This window comes from Lycorma delicatula, chromosome 1 (genome assembly GCF_047948215.1).
Source record: "Lycorma delicatula isolate Av1 chromosome 1, ASM4794821v1, whole genome shotgun sequence".
In the NCBI taxonomy this organism is placed as follows: Eukaryota; Metazoa; Arthropoda; class Insecta; order Hemiptera; family Fulgoridae; genus Lycorma; species Lycorma delicatula.
Window position 1 is genome coordinate 254131551 of NC_134455.1, and position 13031 is coordinate 254144581.

At 34.6% G+C, this 13031-nt stretch overlaps 1 protein-coding gene across 1 annotated transcript in view; it reads left to right on the forward strand.

The window, feature by feature from the left end:
* The window catches only part of LOC142330495 (proteasome adapter and scaffold protein ECM29), a 183073-nt gene that overhangs the window by 105925 nt on the left and 64117 nt on the right, over positions 1 to 13031 (forward strand). Inside the window, exons 19-22 of the mRNA XM_075375784.1 lie at positions 495 to 609; positions 2768 to 2951; positions 6741 to 6858; positions 8497 to 8667. Coding sequence (XP_075231899.1) covers positions 495 to 609; positions 2768 to 2951; positions 6741 to 6858; positions 8497 to 8667 — 588 coding nt within the window. The remainder of the gene's footprint in view (positions 1 to 494; positions 610 to 2767; positions 2952 to 6740; positions 6859 to 8496; positions 8668 to 13031) is intronic.

Genomic DNA, 13031 nt, shown 5'->3' on the forward strand with positions numbered 1-13031 from the left:
TAATTTTTCAGCCTGCCATTTTCTTCTTTTTTTTTCTTTAACAGCAGAGAAATTATCTATTAGCTGGATTAGTTTTTTTACAAGTTTGTGGTATAATAAACAATTTTTAAAAAAATTTTTGAAGATTATTGCTCAATTTTCACAGTTATTTAGGTCTTAAAAATTCAGTGGTTCTGTAATCATGTGCATACTCATCATGAAAAAGGCATAAAGTGATTTTTTTAATGAAACTCATGAAAAAATTAGAACAATTTTCATGAACTTCATGAAAAATCAAAGTCTGTAGAAATTGATTATGAATGAAACTCAGGTTTGTGAATCTGAAAATGTTCTGTTTTGTTTGTTTGTGAGACAAATGATGTGCAGATTTTAAATTTTTACTCAATATATGCACGTTAATTATGATATTTAACTGTAGATATTTATAAGTTTTAAAAGTAAAAAAAGATTTTTAAATTGTGCACTTATTCATTTTTTTATATCACTTTTTACAGGCCTGTTGTATATGCTTGTTAGCATTGTTAAAGCAGTGTGGTGATAATCAGGTTCTGAGAAATCGTCTAATTGATATTCAGTCAGCTTTCTTTGATCTACTTTCAGAAAATAATGGTTTGCATTGCATAATTGTTTTAAGTATTTTATCAAAAGTATATTTTTAATGACCTTATTTATTACACACTATTTATTTTTGTTTTTATTTCAGTCTTTGTAATTGTTTTTAAGTTATTGGTATAAGTTTTCTTGTACAGATGGATGTGGAATTTAGCAGTATTTTTTTCAAATGATTCTCTACTTTATCATTTTTTTCTACACGGTAGAGTAGTTTTTCTTGTTTGCCTTCTTTCATGTTATGAGCTTGTGTCACCAATGTTTTCTTCCGTTTTTTTTTTTTTTTTGTTAACTTTTATTGTTCTATTATTCATTCTTTTGATCTTAGTGTTTATGCCCTTTCTTTCTGCAATTTTCTAGGCCATTTTCCAAAGTAATTTTGTAAATGTTTCTCCTTGTTGTAAGTCCCAGTAACATAATTTACTGCTATTATCTGTTAGGGTTTAATCCTACATCCTTGTACTAGGAGTATCACCATATACCACATTTATTGTGATATTACATTGTAAATCTCAGTATTTATCAACTAGTTATACTGACTAAGCATGAAATTGGAAGAGGAATCTGAGTGTTTGGAAGATCAGTGTTAGATACCTCCAGGTATTGATTTTATTCTTGCACTCAGTGTATGAGATAATGGTGACTAAACAATATAAGGCTGTTTGTGTTTTTAGTGTGAGTTGATAGTGATAAGTATCATTAAATTTTATAATGTGAATTGATCCTGTAGGTGCTTGGAGCATTCATCGGTACTATAGTAATTCAACAAAACAGGATGTTTGAAAAAAGACAAAAGCATAGGATGACTATGCTTATACTTACAACCGTGTGTGATGGGTCAAAAAACTATTCAAAGTATTTTCAAAATATTCAAAGTATTTTCCCATCACCATATTTCAACATAATTTCAGCAACTTGCCATACATGCAATCAAGAACTAGGAGTTACACAGCTAACTGTTTGATGTTTCTTACGGTAATGCTTGTTTGTGAAAGCTGTACAGATTTTATTGTTGCTGACTGTAAAACCAGTGGGTGAATTAAATTAATTGAAATTTTACCTCTCAAATAGGAAGCTGTTGAGAAGACGTGTTTGTTCTGTGTTTGGTATTCATTGATGAAGCCAAATTTTCATTTCCTTCAAAAGGTGAATAATCTTAATTTTGACTTTTTATGAGTACGAAAACCTAATTTCAAGAATTGAACACAAGTGCAATTTACCTTAATTGGTGATCTTCCATGCCAATCTCAAATTAAATGCTTTTTTTCATAAAAACAATAATGAGTGGTTTCTCTGTGAACATGCTGGAAAACTAACTACTCTCACCAGTGAACAAAGATTCTGGTAACTGAATTTCCCAAGGTGGTGTACCAGCTCATTGATACAAGAAATGTTTACCTTCACCTTAACAAAATATTCTTGTGCTGCTAGCTTAATCAGAATATTGTCTGACTGATCTATTAGACTAATGGGTTCTTGTCATCTTCTTCTAGGAGAATATTAAGAATATTTATGTATATTCCCACAACTCTAGTAAAGTAAGAAATCATACTGTTATTGCCTTGGATTCAGTGAGACTTGGTGGATTTAATGCAGTGGGAGTAATTTGACTATCATCGTGATATTTGTATAATGAAAGGAAGTCACTTAAAAACATAAGTGAGATTTGTATGTCTTAATAATGATTCATTTAATTTATTTGTCCTGACCTTTTATTTTTAAACTTCATATGTATTTTTATTTTAAATTGTTTTTAATTACCTTAATTTTGGATATTATGTAGCTAATTATATATTGTTATTTGAGTTGATAATACTAGTACTTACTTATTATCTGCTAGTAATTCAACCCATTTCATCTTAATTGTTTCCAGTTTGTTTAATTTTATTGTACTTATTGTTTGAAAGCAATTGTTAACCGATTGCAAGCAGTGATGACTTGAATTATGCCTTCTCAGGAGTCAAATTTTCATTTTTTCTTTTATAAAACTGGGTGAAAAGTTGACATATTTAATATTTGTCTTGGTGCTGTAAAGCATAATGCTTTTTCTGTGAAATTATTTAAATTGTTTACCAGAATAATTGATACGACTACTTTATTATATGTAACTATTTTTTTCAGTTTTAATTTATACTCTGCTTCATTGATCTGTTTTTAGATATTGTCCAAGATGCTGCTTCTAAAGGACTGGCTTTAGTTTATGAGAATGGAAATGAGGAAATGCGATCAGAACTTATAAAGATGCTTGTTGATCAGTTGACACTAGGTCGCAGAACTGTAGCACAGGTCACTCAGGATACTGAATTATTTGAAAAAGGTGCACTGGGAACTACTCCTTCAGGGTAATATTCAATTTATAATTCAGAAAGTTAACTGTTAACTCTTATTGATTAAAATTGTATCATGTTTTTTCTTTTGATGTTTGACAATTTTATTGTTTTATGTTCGATTTTGAATATTATTTTTTATTGTGGTTTTATTTCCCACTTAGTAAAACTTAGTAAAACACATAAGCATTTTACATCATTTTAATCATTAAAGTAAATTTTAATTGTTAATTTTTAACAATTAACTTGTAACAGTTAAATTTTTATATTATTTATTTCATTCTCTTTAACTTCTACCAGCAGCACATTATTACATAAATCAATAAAATTATGTTTTATCATATTAAAAGATTCTGTTCCAGATTTTCTTCTGTGGCCTAAACGATTAGGTTGCTTTGGCTTCTAAAAGTTTTGTATAACCCGTTGTTGATTATTTACTTTACTCCTTAAATCCTCATTACTTCTTTCATATTTTTTAATCTTAATTTTGCTATTTGATAATTTCATTAAATTTAATTTACATAACTCATTTTTAACTATATTTTCCATATCTCATTTCATATCATTTTAAAATTTTTCAAATAACTGCAATAATTTACTCATTCTTATCAATAGCTATAATGACTAATACATTTAAGGTTCCCCAACCCCTTAGGGGAAGACACCCGCTTAGTGATGTTCCGGTCGCCCCCCCCCCCCCAAATTCCTAGCCCAGTTAGGCTTTAACGTGAATCGTCTTTCGCCTGCTAACTTTTTAGATCTCATAGTAATAAGCCAGGCCTCATTGAGATGCCACCAATCTAAATGCCTTTGTAGACAACGGTGATTTTTTAAACTCAGCTTTTGCCTTTACTGTAGGCCGGACATCTTGAATGTCCTACATCATTGCCCTCTGAACCAGATAACTTAGTTCACGGAAGCATGAACCCCATGCCTTGTTCTACTTTTACTGAGCCAATTTCTAGTAAATGTCTCGTAAATTTGAGGCACATTAAACAGCAACATACCACCAAAATGTTTGCAGCAATGAAATTTAGTCCTAGTTCCCTTAGTGAACTCAACTTTCAGTTTATACCCCAGACTTTGGTTAATTTACGGACTCCGGTCTGGTCTCTGGTCTACAAGGGAGAGGTGGACAGGCCTCCTTCTCAGACTCGGCTCCATCGCAGAGTCCCACGTGACATTTACTTTTCATCCATCGTCAAGATGCCGCTACACCTCACAGCTGCACGAAATCCATGCCCATGACAGTGCAGTCACCATCCTGCCAACAATGACGTTTCCTCATTCAAAAACTGCTCTCATCAAAATAGTGCTACACCTCATGACTGCATGGTAACCCATACCCTTGGCAGTGCAGTCGTCGTTTCGCCAACAGCTATACAATCAAATTAATCTCCGCAGTACTACCTAACCATGGCTTGATGCCAATACATCTACCTTCGGTCAATCAACTGCCCAGGCGGTCCCTAGCCACCCAGGGTGCTACTCTACTAAATCCCTTCAGCCGTCCTGCTCAGGGCGAGGAAGCAAAGGAAGCCAGCTGCAATTGTCCAGTCTCTCTGATTCTTCCAGTTGACTCGCAGATCAAAGAAGGAATCCACTCTCTTAAGTTCCCCAACAACTCTGGTACGTTCAGCTTCGTACTGGGAATAAACATACAGGACATCAGGACATGGTCCACAGTATCATCGACCCTGCAGTCTCTGGACACAAGCCGGAGTCAACCAAACCAAACTGTTCCTAACGGCACCATCTCCCCAAAGGAATTGGGTTATATGCCAGTTTGGGGAAACCCAACTAATTGCTCACAACTCCCTAACATTTGGAAAAATACCATGCGTATATTGACCAGTAGAAGAATTGTTCCACCTAGCTTGCTGGTAGATTTTAGAGTATGGTTGGACTATATTTTCATAGGTGATGAATGAAGACAACGCCTTGTTGCTTGTTGAATAATGGTTTAATGAATTGTTGTCTTGACAGTTAATGAAATGAATTGTATAACTTGACATAAAAATACAAAATATAAAATTAAATAAAACATTAAAGTTAATGTTCATCTGAACAAAGAATGGAGTCCATCCGTACTAAGAGTATGACGTGACTGCCTTGGATCAGATTCAAGTGCCTAATGCTAGTACTATGAGTAACACTGATTGTCCATTCGGACGAATTGAAAAATGCGACCGCACTGTACGGGTTTCTAACGTAGAATGCTAGTACGAGCTTAATTTTCGGTGAGCGCTAGCACCCACTAGATCACAGCACCGGACGGCTAGACGTGGAACGGAACACTTGCCAAGAGCCAAAACCTTGGTCTTCAATTTCTCGTATACGCCCTGAAGTAAGAAGGCCTCCCTTCTTGGAAATGTAATATTTGCTACGATCTGTAGCTAAAATGTCAGTTTGTTTCATTCCTGCGATCACAGTGACTGCCTCCCTCAAGACAATTCTGTAGCCACCGACAACAGCTAGCAATAGAAAATACTGGGCTCGCAAAAGAATATTCCTATTACATTGGAATTCTAAACGATCAGCACAGATAAGTGCAGCGTACTACATTATGGTATCACAGACACCGTAGTAAAGAATTTGCAGGATATGATAATTCAACCCCCAATCAGAATGGATGACTCTTTGGACGCCGAAGAAGGCATTGATAGCCTTCTTCACGACAAACTGGAGGTGCTTCTTGAATTGAAACCTCTTATCAAGGCTAACACCCAGATACTTCTGAACGGTAACATACCTAATTGGAAGACTGTCCATCACAAATCGCAGATGACGAGTTGCATTTAGACGCCCCTTCAGAAACATCATAGTGGTTTCCTCCGCACTAAAAACCATCTTATGCTGAAGACTGCACAACCTTAATACCTTACATGTCTTTGTCGCTCTGAGTTCTATCTCGGCATGTGGATTGCCCTCAACCAGCAGCATCCCATCGTCCACATAAGCCACAATGCAGCAGCTACTGGGCATCCGCAATCGCATGAGAGAATTGAATTGAATGACCCAGACAAGTATACTTAGAACACTGCCCTGTGGCCAACCTTTAGACAGGATCTTTCCTACCTCTGAGCTGCTGTCATGAAGGATGAAAGTTCTGTTGCTGAAATAGCTTGAGAGAATTCAAATCTTGTTTAGCAAGCACCCAAGCTGCTGGAGTTGAAACAAGGCAGAGGGCTACCACAAATTATTGAAGGCCCGGTATATGTCCAGAAATACGCCTAGTATATATTTACACTTGCTGGACAATGTCAGATTCATTACCCTGACAAGTGCGCTTGCCGGGGCAGAAACCATACTGGTCGTTCATCAGCATGTGGTTAGAAGTTAACCTACTGTTAATGTGGACCTACAAGACCTCAAAAATCTTACCTACTGCAGGCAAGAGTATCAGAAAACGATAAGAAGAACTTACAGTGGGATCCTTGTCGCCAGCTTTGAAGAGCACCTTCAACACACCATGTTTCCAACACGCTGGTAAACACCCAGCAAAGAGCAACCTATTAAAAATCGTAGTCAAAGGACCAAGAATCACCGGTGGTAATGTGTGAACAAGGAGCTCCACTGTGATACCATCATATCCAGGGGCTTTATTCCTATTTATTTTATATTATAGCTCACTGTGAAATACTAGTTTTTCATAATTTAACTGATTTTTGGGAAGCTTTACTAGGTATTTATTTTTCTAGTAAATACTTGAAATTAAATTATAACTATATTATTTTATATCCATGTATTTGATTAAGAACTGTTATACTTTATTTTATAACTTTTTCCAATATTCATTTTTAGTGGAAATCTGTCAACATATCGAGAGTTATGTTCATTAGCATCAGAACTGAATCAGCCAGATCTCATTTATAAATTTATGCATCTTGCTAATCATAATGCTGCATGGACTTCAAAAATGGTAAATATTGTTTTAAATTTATTAGAATGTTATTGATGTGTATAGCCTTATTCAAAACATACTGCACTGATCCTTTTTTAATTTGTAGTGGAAGTCTTTAGTAATACTGTAATAACTCTTTTCAAGATAACTTAAGTGGAAGACTATTTAAACAATAAAATTATTTGATAATAATAACAAGTGATTTGAAGGTATATTTTATTTATAATCATCATTAATTAACTTTGAATTGTTATCGTGTAATAATATATAGCCTGTACTTATTCTTAAACTGAAGGTTCCTTCTAATGAAAGTTTAACAAAATCACAAACTTCAGGCAAAAAACCAATGCACATTCATGTCTTCCAGACAGCCTTATCTCACATTTGCTACAAGTATGTTGATGACATTCATCAACATCCATTAAAGGAGTTTACATTTTTCAGAGTAATCATTGTTAATGTTGTTCATTATTATCCTTCCATATTACTCTAAAACCCAAATCCATAAAATTCCAAATTTATTTTTTCAAATTTGTAAATTTGCCAACCTCCGTTGTGGAGTGGTAGCATCTTGGTCTTTCATCTAGTGGTGAATGGGGTCCGGGATTTGAATCCCAATCAGGTTTGGCATTTTTCATATGCTACAAAATTCTGTTTCCATATTCCCATGTACAAGCTTCGAAGCTTCCATGGTGAATTACTTCATCAAGAAAAACAAATCGGCATGATAGATGATCAGAGGTAATAATAAATAATAATTTCTTCTGATACTAGGTTTTATGATTACCTACAACAAAACTAGGACAGAAATGATTTCATACATTTTATGCCGAGTGACAGACTTGGTGTGTAGCAGTTGAAAAGACAAACTACTTAATTGATTTATATGGTTATCCTCTTTCAAGAAAATTGTCATTGATGCATTATTTGTAAACCTCTAAGGACCTAGGTTATATTTCAATAATCATTTGCTTCATAGAGATTTCAAAGGGAAGGGCATTGAGGGGTGAATATTTCTGGAATGAGAATTTGCAATTTTTAGAAGTTGTTAATAATGACATTACTTACTTGGAAATCCTGTTTGGCCAGCTGGATCTCTTCATCTGTTGAATATAACTCTGGGCACTTTGGGATGTTCTCAAGGATAATAATGAGTCTCAGATTATTACTTAATATGATAACGAGTATTCTTCAGGTATCCTTATGAAGCAGTTACACAGATGGTTTTCATGACATGAAGAAATATGATCCTTTTTGTATTTATGTAATTTCTTATCTAATTATTGTGAACTGTTTGGAAGGTTAATGGAAGAAACTCAAAGTCATGTATTTTCTATTCTAATAGTTATATTCAATTTATTTATTTTACATTATTATTTACTCACTGCTTCTAAAGATTTTTTTATAGTTGTGATGCCATCAAATATATACTATTCTACTCTTATCAGGAACAGATTGTTCCTGGAAAGATTTTTCCAGCAAATGAAAAAGCAGTTTTTTGATGTTAAAAAATATAAAATTAATTTCTATTATAATTATTGACTAAAAGTGTATAGATGTGTTTAAATTCTACTTAATTACAAAACTGTAATTAAGTTTTACGTTTATGTTTCTAAATTATAGGCTGTTTAATAATTGTCATGTTACTTGTTATAGGGTGCTGCATTTGGATTTTCTTCAATAGCTGCTGCTGCTGGTGAACAGCTAATTACTCATAAATCAAAAATTATACCAAAACTGTACAGATATCAATTTGATCCTACTCCTAAAGTTCAGAATTCAATGGCATCAATTTGGCATGCTCTAGTTCCAGAAACAAATAAAACTGTAAGTGTAAAATATGTCAAGATGCTCATTTCTGACATTAGAAAGTTTCTTAATTCTTTTATTGAACACTTCCTTTTCTATTTGGAAGTTAGCAGTTGATATAAAAACATAATCATACCTAAAGGTATTTCTTATTAAAAGTATACACTTACATTGTACTGTTGTTGTGTCCTTCATGGTTCTATATTAGAATGTTCCCTTTGTAAAAAGATCTGTTCAAAAAGTAAATAATTTTATGAAGAAAGTTAAAAAAAATTGTTTATATCCTTAATTAGGGAGTATAATTTTTTTTAAATTTATTAAAAAAATTATTATGTTAATTTTAAGGAATATGAAGTTCATTCTCTGAGATTCCTGGGAGAAGTGTAATTGCTACAACTATTATTTATTTTTTTTAATTTCAATTTATTTTATGTTTAATTAGTTAAAAAAATAATAATGAATTTCAATAAATATATGTAATTATAATTTAAAAAAAGACTCTTAAAAACGGCTTTGAACAAATTTTATTTGAATAAAATATATAAAATAAAAATAACTTACCTTTTGTTTGAGTCCAATCCTTTACACCTAAAAAAAATATAATTTAAAAATATGCTCTTAAAAATTTTTGTAAATGTATATATATATATATATATATATATATATATATTTTTATATATATAAAATCTATCATGTCATGCCAAATTTGTACATCAGACCAGAGAAGTTCAGTTGGCTAAAGTTATTATCAAGCTGGCTACATATATATTCATAAACACATATTAGAGTACATGTATAAGTAACATCGCTTGCTTACCCATGGCTTTATGTTAATTTACTACAAAAAGTATATATTAATTGAAATAAAAATATACATTATGCAATTATAACAGTTTTGTTTATCATACTGTGAGGGTAAATCAAATATAAACGGGATTTTATTTATTTTTTTAATTTATTTATTGAAAAATAAAAGGCAAATATAATTTACTTTTCTACATAGTTTCCTGCTTTAGAAATACATTTTTCCCAGCAAGAAGGAATGTTTTTTATTTCAGCATCGTAGAATGAAGCTGGTTGCGCCAGGAGCCAATTGTGCTCGAATCCCTCCACACCCTTGTCATCTTAAAAAATCAGTGCCTTCTTAGAGCTTCTTTAAGCAGCTAAACAAATGAAAATCACAGGGCGATAGGTCCAAGCTGTAGGGAGGATGATCAAGTTGAGTCCAGTGTACTTCGTCTACACTGAGATCGTTAGAGCTGCAGTGTGGGGCCTGGCATTGTTGTGGAGGAGGATGGCCTCTCGAATCGGTAGGTCTCGTCTTTTGCAGCGATATGCAACCCTCTCCTTGTTCAACAGCTCGCAGTAATAAGCAGTATTGATTGCGTGTCACTCATGCAAAACTCAATGAGCAAAATGCCTCGCCAGTTGAAAGAAATGGTTGAAAGAACCGTTGCCAGCTGACAGTCGAGTCTTGGCTTTTACTGGAGCTGTCTCCCCTCTTTCCACTGCCACTTCATACTGGCTTGTTTTGACTGGGGAGTGTAGTGGTGGACCCACGTTTTGTCGCAGGTGACAGTCAGACTCAAAAATGATCACCTTTTTTTCGCAAACCTTGCTGTAAGCCTTTGACAGACCTCCAAATGTCTCAACTACTATAGGAACTGTAGAATCTGTAGTTCTGCTAGAACTGTAGGTCGTTTGTGTTGACCTACAATTTTTGATACTCTCACCCTTCGATCATCTTCAAGAATGTCTCGAACCGTGTGAATGTTTTCGTCTGAAATGCTGATCTGAGGACAGCGATTGTGTTCCTGATTTTCCAATCATTCTCACCCTTCCTTGCACTCTTTATGCCTGGCCAGGCAGACACATGAGCCCTTGACAATATTTGGTCCCCAAACTGTGTAGTCAATCTCCAGAAAATTGGAGATTCATGAAGGAGTCACGAACTCCTTCATGAGCAAGAAGTTCGTGACTCCTTCATGAGCAAGAGATTTTATAATTATGCGTTGCGCAGTGGAGGGGTGTACCTGTTACTCCGACATCATGAGCGTTATTGACAAATTGGTTGGGAATGTAGAATGGCCAGCTCTCCCCACTTCTAATGACCCCACCCAAACATACTAGAAGCGCAGGCCCAGTTCTACCAACCATAGAGGCTCAGGAACAAAAATCCCATTTATATTTGATTTATCCTCCTTATACATTCCAGCCCCATGGGTTGAATGGTTTCTCCCAAGTACTTGAAATGGGGGCTTGTGAGATTTTGCCATGTTGTGTTTGCAGCGGAAATTTTCCAGTTGATTTGGTGTTCATACACTGCGTTTTTTCTTAAGAAATTGGTGTGCAGTTTTATGGAATATTTCTTACAGTTTCTCCAATGCGAAAATGGCTTCATATTCATTGTTTGTTAATGTAGCCAGGTCATCTGTAAAAGCATTTTCAGGTAATTCTGTTTCCTTTTTCTTTTCCAATTTGGATGCCTTTAACTTGCTTCTGCAGTTCTCTGATTCACCTTTTCTAAGACAATGGTGAACAAATGTGATGATGAGCCATCCCCTTGTTGGTCTCTTGTGCAAACTTTGAACAGGTTTGAGATTCCTCACATGAATTTGACTTTCGAGGTGGTTCCTGATAATGTTTCCTGGATAATGACTGGTCTTTCTGTTGACTCAAAATTCTTGTAGGGTATTAAACAAGGTTGGTTTGTCTGACAGAGCCTTTTTTTAAAAATGACACTTTTTAAAAATCGACAAATGTGACTGTGGTGTTTTGAGGTATTCTGATATGTAATATGGTCTTGAGGTTCCAGATTTGTTCTGTGCAGGACCTTCCATTTCTGAATTCTGCCTGATACTCACCAATCTGTGGGTTCGCTTGAGGTTCGAGTCGATTTATTAAGAGTAGAGAAGATCTTATAGGTGGCTGGGAGAAGTGAGATCCCTCTGTAATTGTTCAGATTCGTCTTGTCTCCTTTCTTATGGAGTATCAAGGTATAATGGTGTATCAAGGCACTCTTCAATTTTTTGGGATTTTTCTCTGCTCCCCAGACTTGCTTTATTATTTTGTGAATTTTAGGCATTATGATTTTTTGGTCCAATTTCCAGAATTCCATCTTCGCCAAGAGCCTTGTTGTTTTTCAATGATTTAATTATGTTCACAACTTCTTCATGTGTGGTTGGAAGTGAGTCAGGATTTGGTGTAGGTTTTATAAACCTGAGTTGTTCTGAGCGCATTTTGCAGTTGAGTATATTGAAATATTTTGCTAGAATTTCACAGATATTTTTCGTGTTAGTTTCCAGGGACCCATCGGGTCGTAGCACAGGCCAGGTAGGAGCAAGCTGGTAGCTGGCAAAACTTTCCATGAACGTATTGTAGAAACTCCGGTTATTGTTGGTAAAGTCCTGTTCTACTTCTTTCAGCTGATTATTGTCATAATTGCATTTTTCTTGTCAAATAATTTTGGAGAACTTTCTCATTTCTACAAATTTTTGCCACTTTCCTGTTATTTTACGATTGTTGAAATTATTCCATGCTCTAGTTTTATCCTCGACAGCTTGATCACACGTGATGTTCCACCATCTGTGTTCTCTTTCTCAAAAGTTGGCAGAATTTTATGGTTTTTTCTGTTTCTCAGCGATTTCAGACCAATTTGTGATATCCACCCTATGGAGTTCATCAGTGATCTTCTTGTTGAGGTCAGTATAGAAACTCTGGGTTATTCTTGTCCATCTTCTATTGGGCTGAAGTTTTTTATCTTGATTTTGGAATAGGTCATGGTCAGACTTAAAGAATCCTTTCCTTGTTTTTAAATTGAGCACTTTTTAGATGTTTTTCCTGGAGATGGCAGTTTGGTCAATTGGGAATTCTCCAAGCACTTTATTGGGGAATTTCCACGTCTTTAGTTTTTATGTGGGTTTCAGGAATTGTGTTGACATAACTTGAGGTTGAAGTTATTACAGAAGTTTGAATTGTTCATTTTTATTGGTCCTGTTATGGGCAGTGTATGGGCTGTGATTTTTTTGTATTTCTTTTCTTTTCTTAATTGCCCGTTAAAGTCACCTAGTAGAAACTTGGTGTGATTGGGAATTTTGTTTGTGGTTTCTTCCAGAAGTTCCAAAAAGTCTTGTATCCTGCAGGTTTTTAAATTCAAGAGTGTACTCAAGTAAAATTTTAATTTTTGAAGTTCTGTTCTTACTTTACTGAGGTACTTATCCTACTGGGGCACCAGAAGTCGTATCCCTATGTCATACAGTGATGCTGCCTGCAATGCAAACAACATGTTGACGACTTGTTCAACCTTATTGTTGTTGTTTTCACTATCAGTCAGTGAGGAAGATTTGCCCCTTGGTGCAAGGTCTGGACTGTATGGAGAATGA